At 53.8% G+C, this 20,931-nt stretch overlaps 1 protein-coding gene across 2 annotated transcripts in view; it reads right to left on the bottom strand.

The window, feature by feature from the left end:
- Positions 1–2,870: 2,870 nt before the first annotated feature.
- OLFM2 (olfactomedin 2) overlaps positions 2,871–20,931 on the bottom strand; it is a 60,039-nt gene continuing 41,978 nt past the window's right edge. For both annotated transcript variants that reach the window (XM_086699160.1, XM_086699159.1), the window contains exons 2-6: positions 7,588–7,737; positions 6,119–6,265; positions 5,438–5,657; positions 4,999–5,105; positions 2,871–4,021 (exon numbers count right to left, since the gene is read on the bottom strand). In XM_086699160.1, coding sequence (XP_086555286.1) covers positions 3,344–4,021; positions 4,999–5,105; positions 5,438–5,657; positions 6,119–6,265; positions 7,588–7,737 — 1,302 coding nt within the window. In that variant the 3' untranslated portion in view covers positions 2,871–3,343. The remainder of the gene's footprint in view (positions 4,022–4,998; positions 5,106–5,437; positions 5,658–6,118; positions 6,266–7,587; positions 7,738–20,931) is intronic.

Here is a 20,931-nt window from a genome sequence, read left to right as displayed (position 1 = left end):
GGGCCCAGTTCATTCAGGGGGTTTGTGGGTTTCACCCACTCTGCCCCCTCAGTTAATGGGAACCAGTCCGGATCGGGGGGGGGGGTGGGGGATGGCAGGCTAGCAGGGCTCGGGGACCTGAGCAAAATAAAGGCCTGCCCAGTCCTACTGACCCCAAGGGAGGCCCCCAAGACTGTCTCATAAACAGTCACCTGGGCCAACTCCCATCTGGCTGGTTTCTGGAGCGATTGCTCTCTGCTCACTGCCTGCCAGAGTGTCATTAGGAAGGTTTAATGGGTTTCCTCTCAGCTCTGGCAGGCTGTGGGGGGAGCCGGCGGGCTGGCTGCACCTCCAAGCAGAATCTTAACATCGCCTGCGGGGGCCACGAGGCAGGCAGCAGCCCGTCCCTCGTTTGCACCAACAATTCTGTGGGGTCCCGGAGGGCTCACCCCCCCACCCCCACCCCACCGAGACAGCAGAGCCTCTGGGAAGGGGCAGGAAAGAGGGCGGGGCAGGGGGGAGGGTGTGGAGAGGGGGTTGAGACGCCGCTGGGGAGTGTGATATGTTTTCCTGGGTGGGGTTGGCAGGGAAATGGTCTTTGTGGCATTCCCTGTCACTTTGGGCGTGTGTGTGTGTGTGTGTGTGTGTGTGTGTGTGTGTGTGTGGCTATGTGACTCTAGTTATCCCTAGGTGTGTGTCCTGGGTGACACTGGGAGTCCCCCTGACTGGATGTGACCACTCCCCTCCGTGGACCTCCTCCTCCCTTTGTCCAAACAAAAGAATATGGCTGTTAAGTAAACGTGCCCGGAGTCGGCTCAGTGTCAGGCTGTGGCTCCCCTCACCTGCTGCACATTCCCACCCGCTGCCTCCTGCCTGGAGGTGGGGCTGTAAATCCCAGGCCTTCTGGGGACGACGAAGGTGCATTCGTCCCTCCTGGCCCTTTAGTCGGGCATTTCCCCGCCCCAAATGCCCTGGGGACGGGGGTGGTTTCCACTCTCCTGCCACAGGCACCAGCTCGGGCTTCTGTGGCCACGCGGCAGGGCCGGAGTAGGTCACCTCAACTCGGGGTGACGCGGGCTCTGCCACGAGATGGGCTGCGAAGCTTCTCCAGGGTGGCCAGGCACACGTCCGGAGGGGGAAAGCCAGAGTTGGCGGCAGCAGCCTAAGGCACGCAGATCCTGCCCTACCTTGGTCGGCACAAAAGCTACAGACAAGCGTCAGGAGTGCTGGGGCCTGCCTCTGTGTGTGACGGGGGGAGAGGGCGCTTAGGGCGCCAGGCGCTCTGGGCATCACTCGGAGGACAGGCGTACCGACGGGACGGACACCCACGGCCCGCCCGGTACTCTGTGCCCGGTTCCAGGTTTGTGTGTGTTTGGGACAGAGACTCAGCAGCCCTCAATCCCAACCTTACTTTGGGAGTTGGAGGGACCAATGAACTTCTGCCCGCCCCCACTGTGAGCTATCTGGGGGATTTGCCTCCAAATCAATGTATGGGGGCGGGGGCTCAGGGGACCTAAGTGTCCCAGCCCTGTGGTTTTTTTTTGTTTTTTTTTTGTTTTTTTTTTTAAGCAGGTACAAAGCGCCTCTCCGTGGGCTTATCTGGGAATCAGTTCTTTTTCAATGTCAAACTTGTCAATTTAAATGGAAATTAATTGCTTTTCTTGAAGATTTCTTTAAAAATTGGTTTTAAATGAGTGCATTAGGCAGTCCCATTTATTATTCATTGGTTTCATTCGCAGCATGGCCCTGTGTCCCGAGTTCCCGGAGATGGCAGCATGGAGCGGAGATGATTTAATCAGAGGTCATTAATTAGAGATGGGGGTGGGGGGTAGCTCCCAGAAGAGCGGTTTCGCCTCCTCCGTGGTCCCGGTGGGCTGGGATCTAGGCCTGTGGGGGCTCTTTGCGTAATATTCCTCCCTGGCTTCAGTGGGGGCCGTGTGGTGGGGCGAACGTGGGGTGGTGGTCAGCACGACCTTTGTTCCCCGATCACCCGCCCCAGAGGTGACTCTACCCTCTCCTGCAGTCTGTCTCACCTCGGCCACCAGGGATCTGGCTAAAATAAAGCCCTCATCTGTTCTTTCCCTTCTGTGCACGCCACCCCCCAACACCCCCCCCAGCACCCCCCCCCCCCTTAGTCACATTACCAAGGCTCCTAAGGAATGGGCCTCTGCTTCTCCGACCTCTTCAACTCCCTCTCCTGCCCCTTCCTGCCTCCCATACTTCCTAGCTTTTCCCATCCTTCCCTCCAGGAGCTCTAGGCCCATCGCTACCCCAGCCCCCTCCAGGTAAATGGGCTCCAGGTGTAGGGTGTGGGTGTGTCGGCTGAAGGTACCCAGTGCGCCTTCAGGCCGTTTCTTTTTTTCAGTGAACTAGGAACAGGTGCAACTCATGTAATATGATTTTGAAATCACAAAGCAAAAAGAGAAAAGGAAAAATACTATTGTGTCCCACTCTCTCATACCCAAATTCTTAAAAGCAGCCAAATTGTTAAAAAAAATCTCTCTCTCTCTCTCTCTCTCTCTCTCTCTCTCACACACACACACACATTTAAAAAGTTGCCAGATGGCTCAGTGATGCAAAACCAGTGATGGAGAATATTCATCTGAGGCCTGTTTTCATCTTTGCGATAGAATTCTCGGTTGTTTGAATCAAATTGCTTTGAAACAAATTGTTTTTGAACAAAGCAACTTTGGATGGGGGTCTCTTCGCTCGTCTTCCCAAAGGGCTCGCCCAGCCGTGCCCCCCTCCTGCCGCACCCCGAGGCTGGGCTTGGGACAGCTTGTGGCATGGGACACAGGGGGGCCCAGCTGGGATGGGTCTCCAGGCTCGGGCTGAGCCTGCCTCCACCGGGCCTCCTCTGCCCCGTCCGGACACACAGAGCAACGAAAGCATCAAATGTCAAAGGTCCCGTTTATTCCAGCAACCCGGAAAGAACGAGTGTAAATAAAAAAAGAAACCGATCCATGCACTCAACTCTTAGTGGGGGGCAGGGGGGCGGGGCATGGAGCGAGGGAGTGGGGAAGGAGTGGGAAACAAGGAGGGAGGGGAAGAAGGAAGAGAGAGACAGAGAGGCAGACAGGGAAAGAACTGGAGAGTCAGATCAATGAAAAGAGACGGACACTAATAAAAAGGCAGAAAGAGTGAAGGATCAAAATTCGAGACCAACAAAGGAGAAAAGACACAGACAGAATGCACTAAGAGAAACGGGGAGGCAGAGAACGAAAGCCCGGCCAAACGGGAGGGAGAGGAAAAAAACGTACGGGACAGGGGAGAGCGAGGGCAGGACGGAGACAAAGAGTAAGGGGGACACGGGTGGGGTAGAAGGGCCCCGGCCCTCGTGTGGCAGCCTGAGCCGCCGTGGCCCCTAGGGGTCCCCGGCGGTGCTGATGACGTGGAAGAGGGTGACGTTGTAGAGCACCTGGTGGCCGTTGTTCCAGGTGTAGAGGGCCCGCTCCCGGGGGTTGTAATCCAGCATGGAGATGTGGGAGTACTGGTTGTGGAAGGGCACGTCCGTGTACTCGTAACTGGACGTGTTGGTGAAGTAGGCGAAGTAGACCTTGGCCCCGGCCAGGTGGGAGTTGGTCACGTAGAGCACGCCACAGATCATGAAGGCCTCGCCAGCGCTGCGCTTGGGGTAGCCGGTGTCCCAGGACCGCACGACCTCGAGGGTGTGCGGGTCCAGCCGGCTGACCACGATGTTGCCCGCGTTCTGGTTGGTGGTGTAGACGGCCCAGAGCCCGCTCTCGTCCACCATGAAGTCCATGTCCGAGAAGCCGCCCCAGGAGTAGGGGAAGGTGTTGTTGTAGCCGGCCCCCGGGAGGCTCCTCTGCACCAGCACGGAGCGCGAGCGGAAGTGGTACTTGACCACCACGTTGCTCTGGTACTTGTTGTAGAACAGGGAGCCGTTGTATACCACGTGGCCCGTGCCCGCCCACGGCTGGGGCAGCAGGTGCTGGATAAAGTTCTGGCCTTTGATGAAGTCTCCCAGAGTGCGGAACTCCAGGACCCGCCGGCCCTTGTAGTAGCCATCCATGTACCAGACCTACGAGAGAGCCGCTGGTCGCTGCGGGACCACCGCCAGGGACCCGAAGGCCCCAGCAACCACACGGGAACCACCCACGGTCATTAGGGATCAGCAGTCGCTGAGTGGCCATCAGTCAGCCGTGGGATGTCCGGTGACCCTTCATGACCCCTCAGAGCCCCAGGAGCGGGATCGTTCGGTCGGGACCCGCCACCGGTCTTAAGACAGACGCCGAGTGGATGGTGTTTGCTACCTAAGGATCAGGGGAAGTTGCAGCCCCTGGTGACTCTCGGGGCCCAGGAATTCACCGGTCATCGGAGACGGGACGGTGAGCGGTTACCAGACAGCCCTCGGGTGATGAGGTCAGTTGCGCTCACTGCCGGTGGGCAACCCCTGTAGCCACGAGATGGCCCTCCCTGGGGCAGACTGCTGGGCTAATAAGCACTTTAAAACCCTTAATGCCAACGGCATCACGACCATTTTGAAGATAAGGAAATCGAGGCTCAGAGACCTTAAGGAACCTGCCCAAGGCTCTCTAAGAATTAGTGGCAGCGGGATGCACATCCAAGTGTGATTCCCCATCCCAACCTCCTAACCCCTTGGTTGGACCTCATAATCCCTGGGAGGCCAGTGATCATCGTGAGGCACTGGCTGTTCACCACCTCTCATCCGGGACACTCAGTGGCCACCTCGTGACCAGTATCAGTCACTAGGGCAGTTAATGGATGGTTCCGGTTAATGGGTCAGAGGTGATGGGCAGTCGTGACCACGGGGGCCACCAGAAGTCCAAAGGTCAACAGACTTGGCGATTTTCAGGGCTGGAAGGCCCTTGGTCACCTGGTGGTTACGAGACCGTCAAGGGGAGGGTCAAGGGCCCCAGAGATCTTATGACACTTGAGGCTACAAGAGAAGAATTGGTGTGGAATTGCTGGGCACCTGTGGATGGTCACAGGCTGTCTCCCCAGGCTCTGACCCCTGGGGTGGGCACAGTCACTCACCCGGCTGTCCGCACTGGGGGCCATCGTGTCGGTCATCCAGGAGCCGAAGCGGGATCCCATGGCCCGAACGGTGATAGGGTTACTGACCCCAGTCAGCTTCCCACAGCCTGGGAGGCAGGAACAGGGCCGATGAGGGTGGAGAATGAGAAGAGGCAGGGCAAGGACTGTGCGGTTCGATCAAACCGGGAAGAGCTGGGACCAGGGCTGAGGGAGGATCCAGAAATCTGGTCCCAAGATGGAGTCAGGTTGAGGGTAAGAGACTGCAAGTCAAGAGTCAGGGCCATTTCCAGTTTCTGGGTCTATTTTGGGCCTTGGGTAGGGAAGTCAAAGATCAAAGTTCAGAAGTTGGAGGTCAAAACCGTGTCCAGCTTCTGGGCACACGGGTGGCATTAGGGTTGGGCGTGCAAGTCAGGGGTCAAAGTCAAGGGTCAAGGCATACCCAGCTTCTGGGCGCAGGCATGGAGCCTGGCCTCCAGGGCCATCACCCGCCGCTGCAAGTCCTCGTAGCCGTAGGCGCCCATCTCCTCCTGGATGGCAGCAAGGCTGCTGGAGAGATTCCGCACTTCCTCCCGCAGGCGCACGATGGTCCGCGTGTCCGCCTTGTACTGCTCCAGGACTGAGCTCAAGGGCAGCAGCTCCGACATCCTGTCCTTCAGTTCCTGCCCGCCAACACGGAACCCTCACTGATCCTAGCCCCTGACCTTTGACCCAGGCCTGACCCCAACCTTTGACCCATAGCTTCACGCCTTATTTATTTTTTTTTTTGAGAGAGAGAGAGAGAGAGAGAGAGCTCACATGCATGAGCAGGGGAGCAACAGAGAGGAAAAGAGAGAGAATCCCAAGAAGGCTCCACGCCATCAGCACAGAGCCCGATGCGGGGCTCGAACTCACAAAACGAGATCATGTCCTGAGCCGAGAGTCGGACACTTAACCAAATGAGCCACCCAGGCGCCCCCTCACCCCTTATCTTTGATGCACCCCTGGCTCTTGACATTTGGTCCCTACTAGACCCTAGATCCCAGCCTACCCTTGGTCCTCCTCAGACATGCCTACTCTCAGAAGTAATGGGCACTCATCCCAATTCTTTCCTCGGCTCCTGAGCTGACCCAGAAGGACCCACCTGGAAGCTCTTGGCCGAGAGGGACCCATCGGCCGCCCGGAGTCGTGCGTCCAGGCTTCGCATGAGGGTCTCCATGCTGCGCACGTACTGGAGGTCACGGTACGTCCGCAGCTCAAGGACCTCCATGGACTGGGAGACGTTCTGGACCTAGGAGCTTGGGAGGGTTAGGGAGAGCCAGACTCCTGCCCTCCCCGCCCCCCTGAGATGCCACAGACCGGGCCTGATGGAGCCAGAGGCCAAACACCCAGCCAACCGCCTCCCCTGCTCTTACCGGCAACCTCCCAATGACACACCCAGGCGATCTGTCAGCTCCCACCTCTGTCCCCTGCCTCCCTGCCTCCCCGTCTCCCTGCTTGCACTGTGGCCCCCAGCAGTCAGTTCTTCACGCGGCAGCCAGAGGGAGCTTTGCGAAAGGAACACGGGATCACCCTCCCCTGCAGGCCCTGCGGGCTGGTCCCCCCTCCTCACCTGCCTCCTCTTCATGTCCTCCCACTGCGGCCACCAGCCCCCTTTCCTCTCACAGACTCCAGCTCCAGTCCTCCGCCTCCTTCAGGTGGGGTCCTCACAGGCAGGCCCCGCGTCTAGCTTGTCCACAGCTAAATCAGCGGGGCCCGGCGCTGGCCTAAACTAGACGCTCAGCAAGTACTTTCCAGCTTCCCTTGCCCCAGCCTCTCCTAACCCAGAGTGAGGACCCCCAGCTCCCACTTCTCCCTGCCTAAGGTGAACTCAGAGATGATCCTGGCTGCTTGTCACAACACACACTCTCCTGAACCCCTTGTTCACATGACACTTGGAAGGTCTCAGAAACCTAACGGCCTGACGCCCACCCCGACGCCACAGAACGTTTTTAGAGCCATCGTCAACAATCAGGGGATGCCACACGGATGTCCCAAACTGGCGGGGAGGGCAGTTCCGGTGTCGCGGGCAGGGCCAGGATCCTGCAGGGTTAGTGGCCGGGAGACTCCAGTGCTGACCAGGGTCTCTTCCGTTCTCTACGAAACCCTCAGCTTCCTCGTCTATAGGGTGATGACGAGAGGTAGCTGGTCCCTTTCAACACTGACATCGGAGCTGACTAGTGAGCAGTTCAGCCGGATACTATCAAGGGACAGCAGTCAGTCCCTAAAGGGCATCAGAGCATCCTGGGGGCGGGGGAGGTTGAATGGGGACTGTTCTGTATCAGCCCCAATCACAAGGGGATGGAATCTTACATAAACCTCTTGGGGTTGGAGGGCGAGACCCCTCCCCAAGGGACACACAAGACACTTTTTAGCAGGCGAGTCTGGTGACTCGGATGCTGCCTCCCCACACAACGCTCAGCTTCACCTCCAAAGAAGAAAATATCCACCTGGAGGGCAGCCGGGTTATCCACCAGCTCTGAACAATCTGGATGGCTGGATCTGGCCCCGGCTGACCTGGACGGGGGCCGAGGGCAGGGTGGGACCCGAGCGCTTTTCACGGTCTGCTCTTACCTTCCCCATCAGCTGCCGCAGCTCCCGGCTCCGGCCATCGCGGGAGCAGGTGCTCTGCGCGGGGATCACAGCCGTGCAGATGCATTTCCCGTCGGGCGCCTGGGCCGAGGTGTAGAGCTGCCAGCCCTCCTCGGGGCTCTGGAAGAGGGTCTGCAGGGAAGTCGGGGGGTCAGAGAGCAGGAGCCCGATAGGGGATTCCCCCGGCCCATGCTGGGGGAGAAAGGGGACCCAGGGAAATGACAGATGCCCTGGAATGTGCTGGACCACGTGCTGAGCGCCTGGTGCATGTGATCTCAATCCCTCCTCAAGGAAACCCATTTGCCAGATGATGAGACAGGTATCGGGGGGGGGGGGGGCGGTTCAGGAACGCGGCAAGGAGTTGTGGGATTCGAGCCCTTCCACAAGACAGGAATTCATCCTCGCACACGTGTTCGCATACACACAGCACTGCCCCCATAACCGTCAGTGGGACGCAGACCCACTTGTACTGATCCCCAAACCTGGAGCTCCCTCTCTGCTTTCCCAGCCCACTGTGACACACGGACTCTGGATATACTGTTGTCATCCCCACCCTCCACCCCTGCTCCTGAGAAGCCCAGATAACGTAATGGCGAGAGGGTGACAGAATCCTCACCAAGACTTCCAAGCCCTTGAATAGAAGGCATCACTTCAGACTCCTAAATTAAACTTCAGGTCGGGGCACCTGGGTGGCTCAGTCGGCTAAGCGTCCGACTTCACTCAGGGCATGATCTCGCGGCCCGTGAGTTTGAGCCCCGCGTCGGGCTCTGTGCTGACTGCTCAGAGCCTGGAGCCTGCTTCGGATTTGGTGTTCCCTCTCTCTCTTGCCCCTCCCCCGCTCCTGCTCTGTCTCTCTCTCTCTCTGTGTGTCTCAAAAACAAAATAAAAAAACGTTCAAAAAAATTCTTTTAAAAAACGGAAAAAAAATAAAAAATAAATTTCAGGTCAATTTATGATGCTCATATAATTCAGGGATCAGGCACGGCTGTGTTTCCTGAGCCATGCTCCTTCAGAACACTAGCAATCTTTCCAGGCGTGCTCAGTGATCAAATAAATTTGTGCGTTGCTCCGTGAAAGGTGTTCCTTTGGTGCAGGACTTATCAGAGCCTTTGAAATGCTAATGTGCTTCAGGAAACTACAAAATTTTCTACACTTATTAGAAAATACCTAGTGAGTGCCTATTTTATGCCTGGCATAGGGTCTGGGATAGGGCTAGGAAAAGAGGGGTAAAGAAAACATATCTGGCCCGTTGTCCATGGATGGAGGAAACAGACATCAAACATGAAAATCCACGGATACTTCTGGAACCATTCACTGCAGTCAATGCTCCAAAGAAAGTGCAGGGAGTAACGGGGGTCTTTGTCAGGCTGGGATTTCAGAGGAGGTACCTCAGAGAAGGGACATTCAGAGTGAGCCAGGGGAAAACGAAAGGACAGGGGACACTTTTGACACCACAAATTCAAATCAATATCTGGACGTGTTTGAGCAACAGCGTTCGAAAAGAAGTGAGTGATCACAGGATGGAACATGGTGGCTCCCAGATCAGGCCCCCTGGAGTTTCACCAGAACATACCAGACTTAGTCACAAGCCCCAATCTTTTTGTTTTCATCAGGGAAGTACGGTCTCCTTTGTTCGACCAAACACTTGTTAAGCTCTTACTGTGTGTCAGGCTCCATTCTGGATACTGAAAACACAGCAGTAAACAAAATGCCCAAACACAAAAGCTCTTCTAGGAGCTTACATTAGACAAAGGCAGAAATAGGCAAGTAAATGCCAAATATTTAAAGGGTGACGAGTGCCATACAGGGAATCTGCAACGTCAGGGTGGCTCCAACAACGTGTCATTTGAGTCAAGACCTGAAGCCGGTGAGGGATGAGCCATGCAGATATCTCAGGAAGGAGGTTCCAGGCAGAGATCAGAACAAGTGCAAAGGCCCTGAGGCACGGCCATGCCTGGTAGGTTCGGGGCACACGGAAAAGGCTGGCGTGGCTGAAGCAGAGTGCGAAAGGTGGTGAGTAGGGGGGTGAGAGCAGGGAGGGGGCAGGACCGCATCTTCAGGACCTGTGGGTTGGTGGGGAAGACTTTGGTTTTTCCTCTGAGTGAGGTGGGAGCCACAGAGGGTTCTGAACGAGGAGGGATGTCACCTGACTCAGGTGTTCACAGACACAGGTGGTTGGGGGGGGGGGGAGGCTGGTTGCTGGGGACAGACAGGGGGGCCAGGGCAGAAGACCAGGGCAAATGACACTGCATTGGTCCCAGCGAACAAGGATGGGTGGTAGCCGTAGAGGTGGGAAATGAAAGACTGTGGTCCTATCCAGGATGCGTTCCTCCATACCCGGAAAAAGTCCTCATAAAACCCCAGTGTTTTACAGAGAAACAAAGCCTCACAATAATTGTTCATTTGGACAGCGGTTAACTGATCGCCCCACAGAAGCTGTTCCCACGAGTCGTAGCAGAGATAAGCCAGACCGTGAGTTACGAGCAATCTTGGAGACACCAGCTAATAGCCCACCTTTTTCTCTCCCACTCAGTGAAGTCTTTTTTTTTTTTTTAAAGCTTATTGTAAAGTGAGCGACTGATGTAATTGTACAGATGAGCCTGACTCCCCCACTAATTTATAAGAAAAGTAAGCCATTCATAAACGCCATCTGAAATGATTGTAATTAGAGATTCTTTGTGCCTTATTTATGTACACGCTTTTTGAAGTTGGGGGGGTCCCCCTTTTTTAATGTTTACTTAGTTTTAAATTTTTAAATGTTAATTTATTTTTTAAGAGAGAGACAGAGAGCAGGCAGGGGAGGGGCAGAGAGAGAGGGAGACACAGAATCCGAAGCGGGCTCCAGGCTCCGAGCTGTCAGCACAGAGCCCGATGCGGGGCTCGAACCCACGAACCACGAGATCATGACCTGAGCAAAGTCAGATGCTTAAGCGACTGAGCCACGCAGGCGCCCCTGGGGGGAATCCCCCTTTTTAACAGTCCACGCCTCCCCCATGGAGCAGTGAAGTCACCCAGCCTTCCTTGCATGCAGGTATGATTGCGGGGGGGGGGGGGCGGGAAGCCAACACTCAAGCCTCCCAGGCCTTAACTACAGAAACACCAGAATCCCCCACTGCAAAGGCTTCCTCTGTATGTAAGTCCCAGCCTGCTCTGCCTTTGCACTGGGCAAGCCCCTCCCACCCAGCAGTCCCCAACGAGGCCACACATAGAAGCCAGAGGTAGCCCTCTGGCCTGTCCCGTAGGAGAGCTCTGAGATGCATGCCGCAGACAACTTTCCAGGGCTGTGTCCCAGGTGCCCACAGGGACACCCTGTTCCTTAGCTCACCCTGCATGGGAGTCCTTCACTTCCCGGCTCACTTCTCCTACTGGTCCCCCCCCCCCCCCCCCCCCCCCCCCCCCCGGTATCACCCCCCAGGTGGATACTTAACGCTCAACTCCTCCCCACCAGCTCTGCTTCTGCAGGGAGCCTGACCTAGGACCGGAAGGGCGGTCCAAGAACACCTTGTCCCTTGGTTCCAGGAGAATGTGAAACTAGCCTTGTCTCCTTTCATGACAAGTCTAGTTCTTTACAATGAAACAAGAAAAGAAAGGAAGGAAGGAAGGAAGGAAGGAAGGAAGGAAGGAAGGAAGAACTTGAGACTAAGCACCCCCATCCATGTTCCCCTGGCTCTGATCCCCAAGCCATTTGGACAACACCCCCCTCCTAAGATTCTCATTTGTGCAGAGACAAAGCAGCCGGTTCAACATAATTAACATCTCCTTTCTGCAATTCCTAGTGTGTCCTTTGAAGCAAACAAGCCATTTTCTCTCAACATATGAAATACTGAATTCTAAAAGAGAAGCAAGATTTAAGTGGCAAGGAGGGAAGGCCTCCACGGCTTTCCTAAAATAATTGTCTGCGCTGGACGCACCTCGCTGAAATGTTCTCTGCAGCAATGTAATTAAATGCCTGAGGCTCGGCTGCCAAATCTCCGCACAGCAGAGACCCGGACTTTTGCCTGGCGGGTTCAAGTTCAAATACGCAGTCAAGTTCATGTCCCCGGGACCCACTGGAGTCCTGGAAGGCTCCTTGTTTGAGAGTCCGCATGCCAGCTCTCTCAGACTGGGTTTAGCTCAGAACCTCGGTCATGAACTTGTGGAGGGCACCGTCGTAGGGGTAGAGAAGGGCCTGCCCTAAGAAAAATGCTTATAACAGCAGGTGTGCGAGCCCAGGAACCGTCCAGGTACAGAAACCTCCAGTCAGGCGGCCTGTCTCACCACTGCGGGGGCAAATGTACTGGAGAAGCCAGCTGCTCTCAGCCGAGCTGCTGGTACTGAGTTTAATATTCCTGCTAATGGGCTCTAAGCGGGTAAGCTATGCGCTCAAGTAGCCGCTTCTCAAATCGTCTTTTCTGGCTGCGATTTTTTCAAATACTTTCACCAAGGATGCTGCGCCCCAATTAAAGCAGCAGTGCCCCGTGACAGGTCCAGGATTGACACGCAGGAAAAATTCCTCTCTCTGTCACACCCTGGCTCATCATCGCGGCCTACCACTCTGCCACTTACATCCTGGTTCAAAAACAATTCCTGGCTCTTCTGGGGGCGGAAGGATCGCTTACAGGATCCCGGGCCAGCCATCCGTGGAGCACTGGCTACCGGGGTTTACCCAACAGGAACAGAGCTAGCGGCTGCCTCTTAATAAGACAAGGATATTATTGCATTTGAGGCTGGGTAATTTAATCAGGAGGCAGAAGTGGCTTGGGGCATATATATTTATTTGTACCCTGCCTTGTTCCAGAGAGGGCTGCAAGTGGTTTACGAGGGTATGTAAACCACCACACGATAGCTCCAATTAGATAGGAGAGTAGGAATTAGATGTTTCTGGAGGGCCGTCTGCCAATCCAGAGCGACAGCCTCCAGGTTTCTCCTTGTGTATTTAACCCAGCCAATCCGAGTCTAAGAATTTGGCCCAGGGAAACCGTGTGGACAAGCACATGACTGCTGCAACGATGCTCATTAAAGCGCTGTTTAAAATTGGACACCTAGAATTTTCTCCCTGCAGTTCTTTGACGGCAGGGGGCTTGATTTCAAAACGTAAGGTGTATGCGCAGGAGGGAATATTATGCAGCCGTGAAAATAGGAGATCAGCGGGGATTTTTATCGTCATCTTCAGATTGATTTTATCTTCTAAGTTTCCTACAGTGAGCACATATTGGTCTTGGAAAGATTTTTCAACCTCCTCCCCCCCACCCCCCCCTTTTCTTTTTTTTTTTGCAACGGAGACGAGGAAGAAAGAGAAAAGTGGGGAGGTAGACAGAGCCAAAAATTAGGCTAAGAAAAACTCATCCCTTTAAAACCCGAACAGCCAGCATATGGTCAAGCCATAAATTTGGCTCTAGGTTCCTTAGCAGCCAGCTCAAAAAGGGAAAGCTGGTCATTTATGCGGTTCCCAGTGTCCTGAAACAAAAGCACACCAGCTGCTTAGCAGCAAGCTTAACTATTTTCGGTCCCAAGAACAGGCAAGGATCTCTCCCACGATCCTCCCAAAAAGGAGTCCCTGTGATGGCACCAGGATCTTTCCAGACAACATTCTTACACTGGGGAGGAGCCGGGGGTGGGGGGGGCAAAATAGGTGAAGGGATTAAGAGGCACAAACTTGCAGTTTTAAAATAAATAAGTCACAGGGATGAAAAGTACAGCACAGGGAATGTAGTCAATATATTGTAACAACATTGGACGGGGACAGATGGGGACTACACTTCTCGGGGTGAGCATTGCATAATGTATAGAATCATCAGATCGCTTTGTTGCACACCTGAAACTAATATCACATTGCATATTTTTCCAGTTAAAAAACCTCACGACAGGGGCGCCCGGCTGGCTCAGTCCATGGAGCATGCAACTTTTGATCTCGGGGTTGTGAGTTCGAGCCCCGTGTTGGGTGTAGAGATTACTTAAAAAAATATAAAATCTTAAAAAAGAACAAAAGAAAACAAAACTTATCCAGAAACAGCTCATTTCCTTTGGCTGTTTCTTACTCCCACTCGGGTGGTAGAGAAGAGCCCGGTGGTTGACCGCAGAGTCCGGGGGTCAGGCTGCCTGGGTCTATGTCCTGACTTGGCCACTCGCTTGTTGTCTGGCCTGGGCAAGTCATTTAACCTCTGTTAAATGCACAGCCTCTGCTTCCTCATCTGGAAAATGGACACGGTAATTGTACCTACCTCATAGGGCTCGTGGGAAGCGTGAATGAATTAATGCTTTTTGTGCGAGCAACTGGTAACAGTCATTGGCACGTAGTAAGTGCTATGTGTTTGCCCTTATTATTATTACCCTCATGACTCTAAAGCCAATTTGCTAACTTCCTGAGGTCAAAATGGTCTGACCTTGATGCAGGCACTGAACCGAGATGATCCGGAAGAACCCGGGAGAGTCCCGTGGAGCTGGGGCGGAGGCTGCAGGATGATGAAGAGTTGAAAGGCCGATGTTGGAGAGGAGTGAGCCTCATGGAAGATGGGCAGAGACACTTGTCCCGTCCTCGTCCCCATGTGGCTCAGTCGGCCCCCTGTCCTGGAGCATCTCCTATGCCAGCAAGCAACAAGGTGACATGGCCGTTGTCTCTGGCCCGTCCTCTGGTCTTGCCCGAACACCCTGCTTTTCCCGCCTCCAGGCCTTCGCCCTGGCGGGACCCTCTGCCATCAACACTCTTGCCCCATCTCACAGCCGGGCTAACTCTTCCCGTTCCTGGGGCTGTTGCATAAATGTCTCTTCCAAAAGCAGTCTCGCTGTCCCTGCCCCATGTCACCCACCTCTCAAGGCATCCTGGGCTGGCTTTCCCTAACATTTCTGCTTCTTACTCTATGTCCAGATCGTTCTAGGGACTTTGTAAGTAGGTGACCAGCAGGCACTGCCGTTCTCTGCCTTTGGTAAGGGGAAGAAACTGGGGCAGAGGGTTCAAATCTCTTCCCCAGAGCGTCACAGTCTCTTGTACCGTCCTGGGCTTCAAACGCAGGCCATCTGACTCCACGGTCTACACCTCCACGTCGCACCTTCTCAGTCCTCCTTCAGGGCCTGAGCCCGATGGCCATTAGGACCTCACGGGCGTGACCACTAGCCCAAAGCCTGCCTCTGCCCCTGCACGGGAACCGGCATGGGGGTGGGGAATTCTGTCTGCTTTGTCATCAACTGCATCCCCCGGGCCTGCCACACTGAATGTTCGTTGGATAATCGGACAGTGGTTGGCCAGCGGGACAGAGAGCAAACTTCTTGATAGGTCCACCATCCATTCCCCCTTCTGCCACCAAACTAGCTTCCGTCTGTCCTAGGGAGGGATCAGGGATCTTGTGATGTCAGGCTGGAGAGAGACACCGGGCAGGCTCAGAAGCAGGCATGGCTTCTCCCTGACGGCCGCGATGGCAGAAGGGCCGTGATGAATAATCAGGGACATGCCTGTCTGCCACGTCTGAGCCATGACAGGGGCCACGTCCCTTTGGAGGGCTTGAGATAATAGCAGACTGCTCCTGTCAGACCCCGAGGTATTGGGCAAATGCCCCCCCGAGTGATAAGCGTGACAGGTGTTAAGGACATTATCAGCTCACCTATGCCAATTGGGTCTCCACAGCCTAAGCAGCTGGGGCGTTGCCGGTGACAGCCTGTGGCTGGTGGTGACTATGAGCTCATTCATTCATTCACTCACTCTCAATGCAGTTAACCCGCCTTGTCCTGAGAGGCTATCCAAGCCGGCAGCACAGCACAACCTCTTACCCTCAGACGGCCCCCAAGCCTTGGCAGGAGGCCCTCAGCACCCCTGGAGCCCCTGTCAAGCCAGGACTTATGTTCCAGGACGTCTTGGGCTCTGCCATCATAGTGCCAGTGTGGACCAATAATCAATGACATAGACTTTCTTGGGAAATACAGGAAGAGACACAGGTCTCTCCGTTCGACTGACCTCCCCCACTCAAGTCCAAGGAAGGCTTGCATTGTGCAAGTATTTACAAACTCAGCCCCTTCCCTCCGAGTGTGGCCCAGACTGTGCTGGAACCACCATGAATCCCTTCAGACAGTCCTAAAAGTAGGGCTTATGGACAGAGGTTTGCATCAAGGCTACAAGTTCTCATACAAGGGTCATGCCAGTCATCAGAGAAGCTTGCTTTGAGAAACTGTAAGTCCCTTCCACCCCGCCCCCAACACTCAAGAACACCGTAGTTGAAGAGAGCTTTCTGGGAGGGAACCAACTCCCTCCTAAGCCTGCTGAGTTTCACAGGCCTCCTTTCAGATCCTCAATGACTCCTGAGTCTTTATCACCCCAGGGCCTTTGAACTTGCTGCCCACTGCACAGTTGTCCAGGTGAGCCATGATGAGAGCTTTCCCCAGGGTAGATGTCATGGGGACAGACAAGTCACAGCTCACAGGATTTGCTGAGGGTGGAAGGAAAATGGGGGAGCCGAACAACAGGGTGGGTGGTGGGGGTGTCATTTACTGAGATGGAGAAGGCTGGAGAAGGGGGTCTGTGGCAGGGGGAGGGGCAGATGGGGGGTGGCAATCAAGAGTCTGGTCTGAGATGTGCATTTGGATGCTGGCTGTAGAGAGATGGGATTTAAATCGTGGAATGGATGAAGGAGAGGAGCAGCCACTGAGGTTTCATAGTTTATTTAACTCTTGTAGAGCGTGCCCTTTGCTATGGGCTGAACGTCTCTCTGTCTCCCTAAAATTCATATGTTGAAACCTAACCCCCAGTGTGAAGGTATTGGAAGGTGAGCCCTATGGGAGGGAGATCGGTGCCCTGATAAGAGACTCCAGAGAGTTCCCTTATCCCTCCCACCACGTGAAGATGCTGTCTATGAGCCAGGAATCTGGCTCTCAGCAGACACCGAATCCACCGGCACCTTGATGGACTTCCCAGCCTCCAGAACTGGGACAAGTAACTGTTGGTTGCTTAAGCCCCGCATCTATACTACCTGTGTTATACAGCCCGGACAGACTAAGACATTTGTCTAAGCTGCTTTACAAAAATGAAGTCCTTATAGCCTCCCCTCATGCAATGAGGTAGGTACCAACACCAGATCCATTTTACAGATGGAACAACTGAGGCACAGAGAGGAAAGTCAGATGTCCAAACTCACAGGGCTGGTAAGTGTCCAAGCTCACATCTGGATGCTGGCCTCTCAGACTCTCAAATACTTGCTTAGTCACTATGCTCAGGGAAGAAAAGTCTCTCCTTCCATAGAAGCTTGGCCTCAAGACTTATACCTCTGATCCATTCTCCCCAGAGAAGCCAGAGCTGGCTTTCAACAGGTCACCTCCACATTGAACCCTGCATAGCTCCAGGTGCCCTCCATATAAAGCTAGTCACTAGTCCTGCCCCGTCAAGCCTGGATGAATTCTCAGCCTCCCCTGAGTTTTTGTGAGTTCTTAAGCAGATCACTTGGCCTCTGTCATTTGTAAAATGGAGATTAAAAATGTCCTCTGACCCTTGAGTGCACGCACGTGCGCGCGCACACACACACACACACACACACACACAAACACACTTAAGCGTAAGCTGCTTGATGACTGCCCCTGCTCTGTATGGTTGGGAACTACATTTCCCACACTGCCTTGCCCTCTGGCTTCCAGGAAGATGCAGCCAATGGAAGGAAGTCATGGATGATCTGAGGGCGGGACAAAGGGATAAGCAGGGGTATTTTCCCCCTTGCTGCCTCCTGTGTTATAGCCATAGCTACATCTCCTCTGTGGCTTAAGCTTCCACCAACAGTTCCACTCCCAAGCTCTGTTTGTATCACCTTTTCTACTTGACGTCAAGTCCTGGGGGATAGAGGCTGTCTGCTGTTGTTAATCTCTGGGTTTCATCTCCATCCCTTGTTTAGTTTCGTATCTCTTGCACCATGTTTGTAAACAATTCCCCATATTAAAATCCATAAAATCCCTCAAAGATTTGTTTCTTTAGTCAGACCCTGAAGAGAATAATAGCTGCTCAGTTAATACATGTAATATAGTTAGTACATGTTAATACAGGCAGCCATAGAGTTTTACAACACAGGCTGCTTCAGTCCAAATTCTGATCTGTTCCTTTTTGTGTGGCTTGGGGCAAGTAGCCCAATCCTTCTGTGCCTTCCTTAATCTCTCTGCTTTCTCATCTAAACACTGTGATCATAAAAGCCAGGCCTCACACAGTTGTCATCAGGACAAGGAGTTAGGTCATGTCAAGAGTCAACCACAGTGCCTGGCGTATAGTGTGTGCCCACTCGGTAGGACCTTTTATATCAACCCACAGAACCAGCAACGTTCTAGAATAGTTCCATGTCCCCTGCTGACTTAAATTTTTTTTTTATTTTGGAATAATGTTAGATTGACAGCAAAGTTGTGAAGATAGGACAGACAGCTTCCATATGCCCGCCACCCACCCAGTTCCCCCCGATGCTAACCTTTTACATACCCACGGTACACCTGTCACAACGAAGGAAACAACCCTGGTGCGTCACTACAACTAAACTCCAGGCTTTATCGGATTTCCCTAGTTTTTCCACTCATGTCCTTTTTCTGGCCCAGAGTCTCACGTTGTATTTAGTTATCACAGCTCCTTCATCTCCTCCGTTCTGTGATAGTTTCTCGGTCTTTCCCTGTTTCTCAGGACCTTGCCAGTTTTGAGGACTAGTGGTCAAGGACTTTGCACATGCCCCTGTGCTTTGAAGGGCAGAAACCGGGTCCTGATTTCTCCCTGTGGTTTCCTGGCACACAGCCCGATGCCTGGCACACAGTAGCTGCTTCACAGACACTTCCTAAATGAATGAATACATGAATGGCAATCATTTCTTTATTCTCCCACACCCCGTGTTCTGTAGGCATCCCTGCCAGAGGCTAGATGTAGAAAAGTTCAGAGCGAAATAAAAGCTCTTCTCTCTTCAGAAGGGTTCCTTTTTGATCCTTTCTTTGTAGACATCAAGGATCTATTTCTTTAATATTTAGGGGGTTTTGTACCAAATAGAAGCAGCTACATTTGCATCAGATGTCTCGTTTTTCAAGGCAAGTGAGAGAGATCTTTATAGCAGGATGGGTTTCTTCCTTCCCAGATCTGTCACTCGATTTCTCTGCTTCTCCCTCCCCGGCTTTTGGGCCTCTGGCAGGGGCAGGGTGGGGGGTTGGGGCGAATCATCCACACTTTGATGTCCTCTCGGTCCCAGGCCCAGGAAGCTTAATTAGAATCTCACAGGTGGCTAGGTGGCTCAGTCAGTTAAGCGGCTGACTTCGGCTCAGATCATGATCTCACGGTTCCGTGAGTTCGAGCTTTACGTCGGGCTCTGTGCTGACAGTTCGGAGCCTGGAGCCTGCTTCAGATTCTGTGTCTTCCTTTCTCTCTGTATCCCTCCCCCTCTCACGCTCTGTCTCTCTCTCTCAAAAGTAAATGGAGAAACATTAAAAAAAAAACAACAAAAAACAGCTCACAAAGTTGCCGAGACTGAGCCAGCCTCAGGAGCTGGTGCGGGAGGCTGGCTGGTGATGGAGACGAATTAGAAGATTTCTTTCCCATCCCTCTGAACGGTTCAATATTTGCCATGGGGACCCAGGGGCCTGCCTTCGGGTACGCAGAGCATGCCCCTCTTCTAACATTAGCAGGGCAGAGATGGGAATTCCCTTTAACCGCCCAGGCCTGGGGGTCTGACTGCTTTTTATTCCTCAGCCCTGGCAGGCCAAGCTGGAAGCAGGGATGGGAGAAGAATGCCCCCACTGAGGTCATTTCCCCGCCACCACAGCCCCTGCTGCTGGAAGACACTGGCTGGGGTTTAATCTCTCGCCTGAAGTTTGTCAGAAGTAAAAATGAGCCTGGGTGAGCTTTTCCGACACTTCCCTCGACTTACAGGAATTCAATTTCTGGACTGGGCATAAATTTGCAGCCATCAGCGCCCGCGGCGGGGGCTGGGGCTCGGCATATTGGCCGGGGATGGATTTCTGAAATCAATCCGTCGGCGCGTGGAAAAGGTCGTCGTGGGGGAAATTTATCTTCCGTGGCTGGCTGAGACATTTCATGCCACCGCCAGGGACGCCCCTGCACAAAATGGAGGTGTTTGCTGTGAGGCTCCCAGGTGGGGGCTGGAGGGAGGAAACCTTGAAGGCTGGAGAGCGTGGCCGGGAGGTGACAAGGGACCAACCTGCCAGCTAATAACTCACAGGGGCAGCCAGGTGCCGGGACTGCCTGAAAACCCAGTTCCACGGGCTCCGTGTATGTCCCTGCGGGCGGCAAGTTAATGCGGGGTTCAGACCCTTTGTCATTTGGTTGCATCTCTGACACACATTCCGGGGTTTCAAAGAAGTGAGTCGCAAAGGCATTCGATTCCTCCAGCCAAAGTGAGGCCACAGAACATAGTCGTTGAAGGCTCTGACTCTGGAGCCGGTCACTGGAGTAGAAGTTCCAGCTTTGTTGCGTGACCTTTCCCCATCTGTAATATGGGGTTAAGAATAGCAGTGATGTGGGCGCCTGGGCGTCTCAGTCGGTTAAGCATCTGACTCTTGGTTTGGGCTCAGGTCATGATCTCACGGCTCGTGAGTTCCAGCCCCTCATCAGGCTCTGTGCTGGCAGTGTGGAGCCTGCTTGGGATTCTCTCCCTCTCTCTCTGCCCCACCCCTGCCTGCTCTTTCTCTCTCTCTCTCTCTCAAAATAAACTTAAAAGAAAAGAATGGTAGTGATGTTATTGAGATTGTTGTTAATATATTCGAATGGCTTGACACAGGCGATGTAATACACGAGTGCAATAAAATTGACCAGAGAATAAAAATAAGCGAATAGGTGCTGACAGGGAACACAAAAAGGCAGCTCAGTATCTGGGGACCAGACAGTCTGCATTTAAATCCTGGCCCTGTGTTACCTTGGGCAAGTTACTTACCCTCTCTGAGCCTCAGTCTGTCTATCTCTCAAAGGGGAGGGAGGTGATGACAATGTTGGTGTTTTGAGGGGTAAGTGAGCTAAAATATTTGAGAGACAAGTGAAGGGGCGATTATAAAACAGTTTGGCGAGTGCCATGCTGGGGGCAGTACCGGGTGCTGTAAGCAGAGGCTGGTTGGCTATGGAGCCCGGTTTTGAGAGTTCAGGGACAGCCTTCTGGAAGAAGCCAAAGCTAAATAGTATGAATGGGCAGGATTCCGCAGGGTGAGTGAGGGGGTTCCAGGCAGAGGGAACAGTGTGGGCAAAGACCCGGAGAGGAGAGAGCAACTGTGCATCCCACCAGTATTTACTGAGCACCTGCTATGTGCTGGGCACGCTGTAGGCACTGGAGACACAGCAGCAAATGGGACAAAGATCCCCACCCTCGTGTCAGTTCCACTCTGGTAGGAAGACGCGTGGCACACTTGAAACTT

This window comes from Puma concolor, chromosome A2 (genome assembly GCF_028749965.1).
Source record: "Puma concolor isolate L17-30 chromosome A2, mPumCon1.1.hap2, whole genome shotgun sequence".
Classification (NCBI taxonomy): domain Eukaryota; kingdom Metazoa; phylum Chordata; class Mammalia; order Carnivora; family Felidae; genus Puma; species Puma concolor.
The sequence above is the reverse complement of the archived record's forward strand: the minus strand, read 5'-3'. Positions and strand labels throughout refer to the sequence as shown.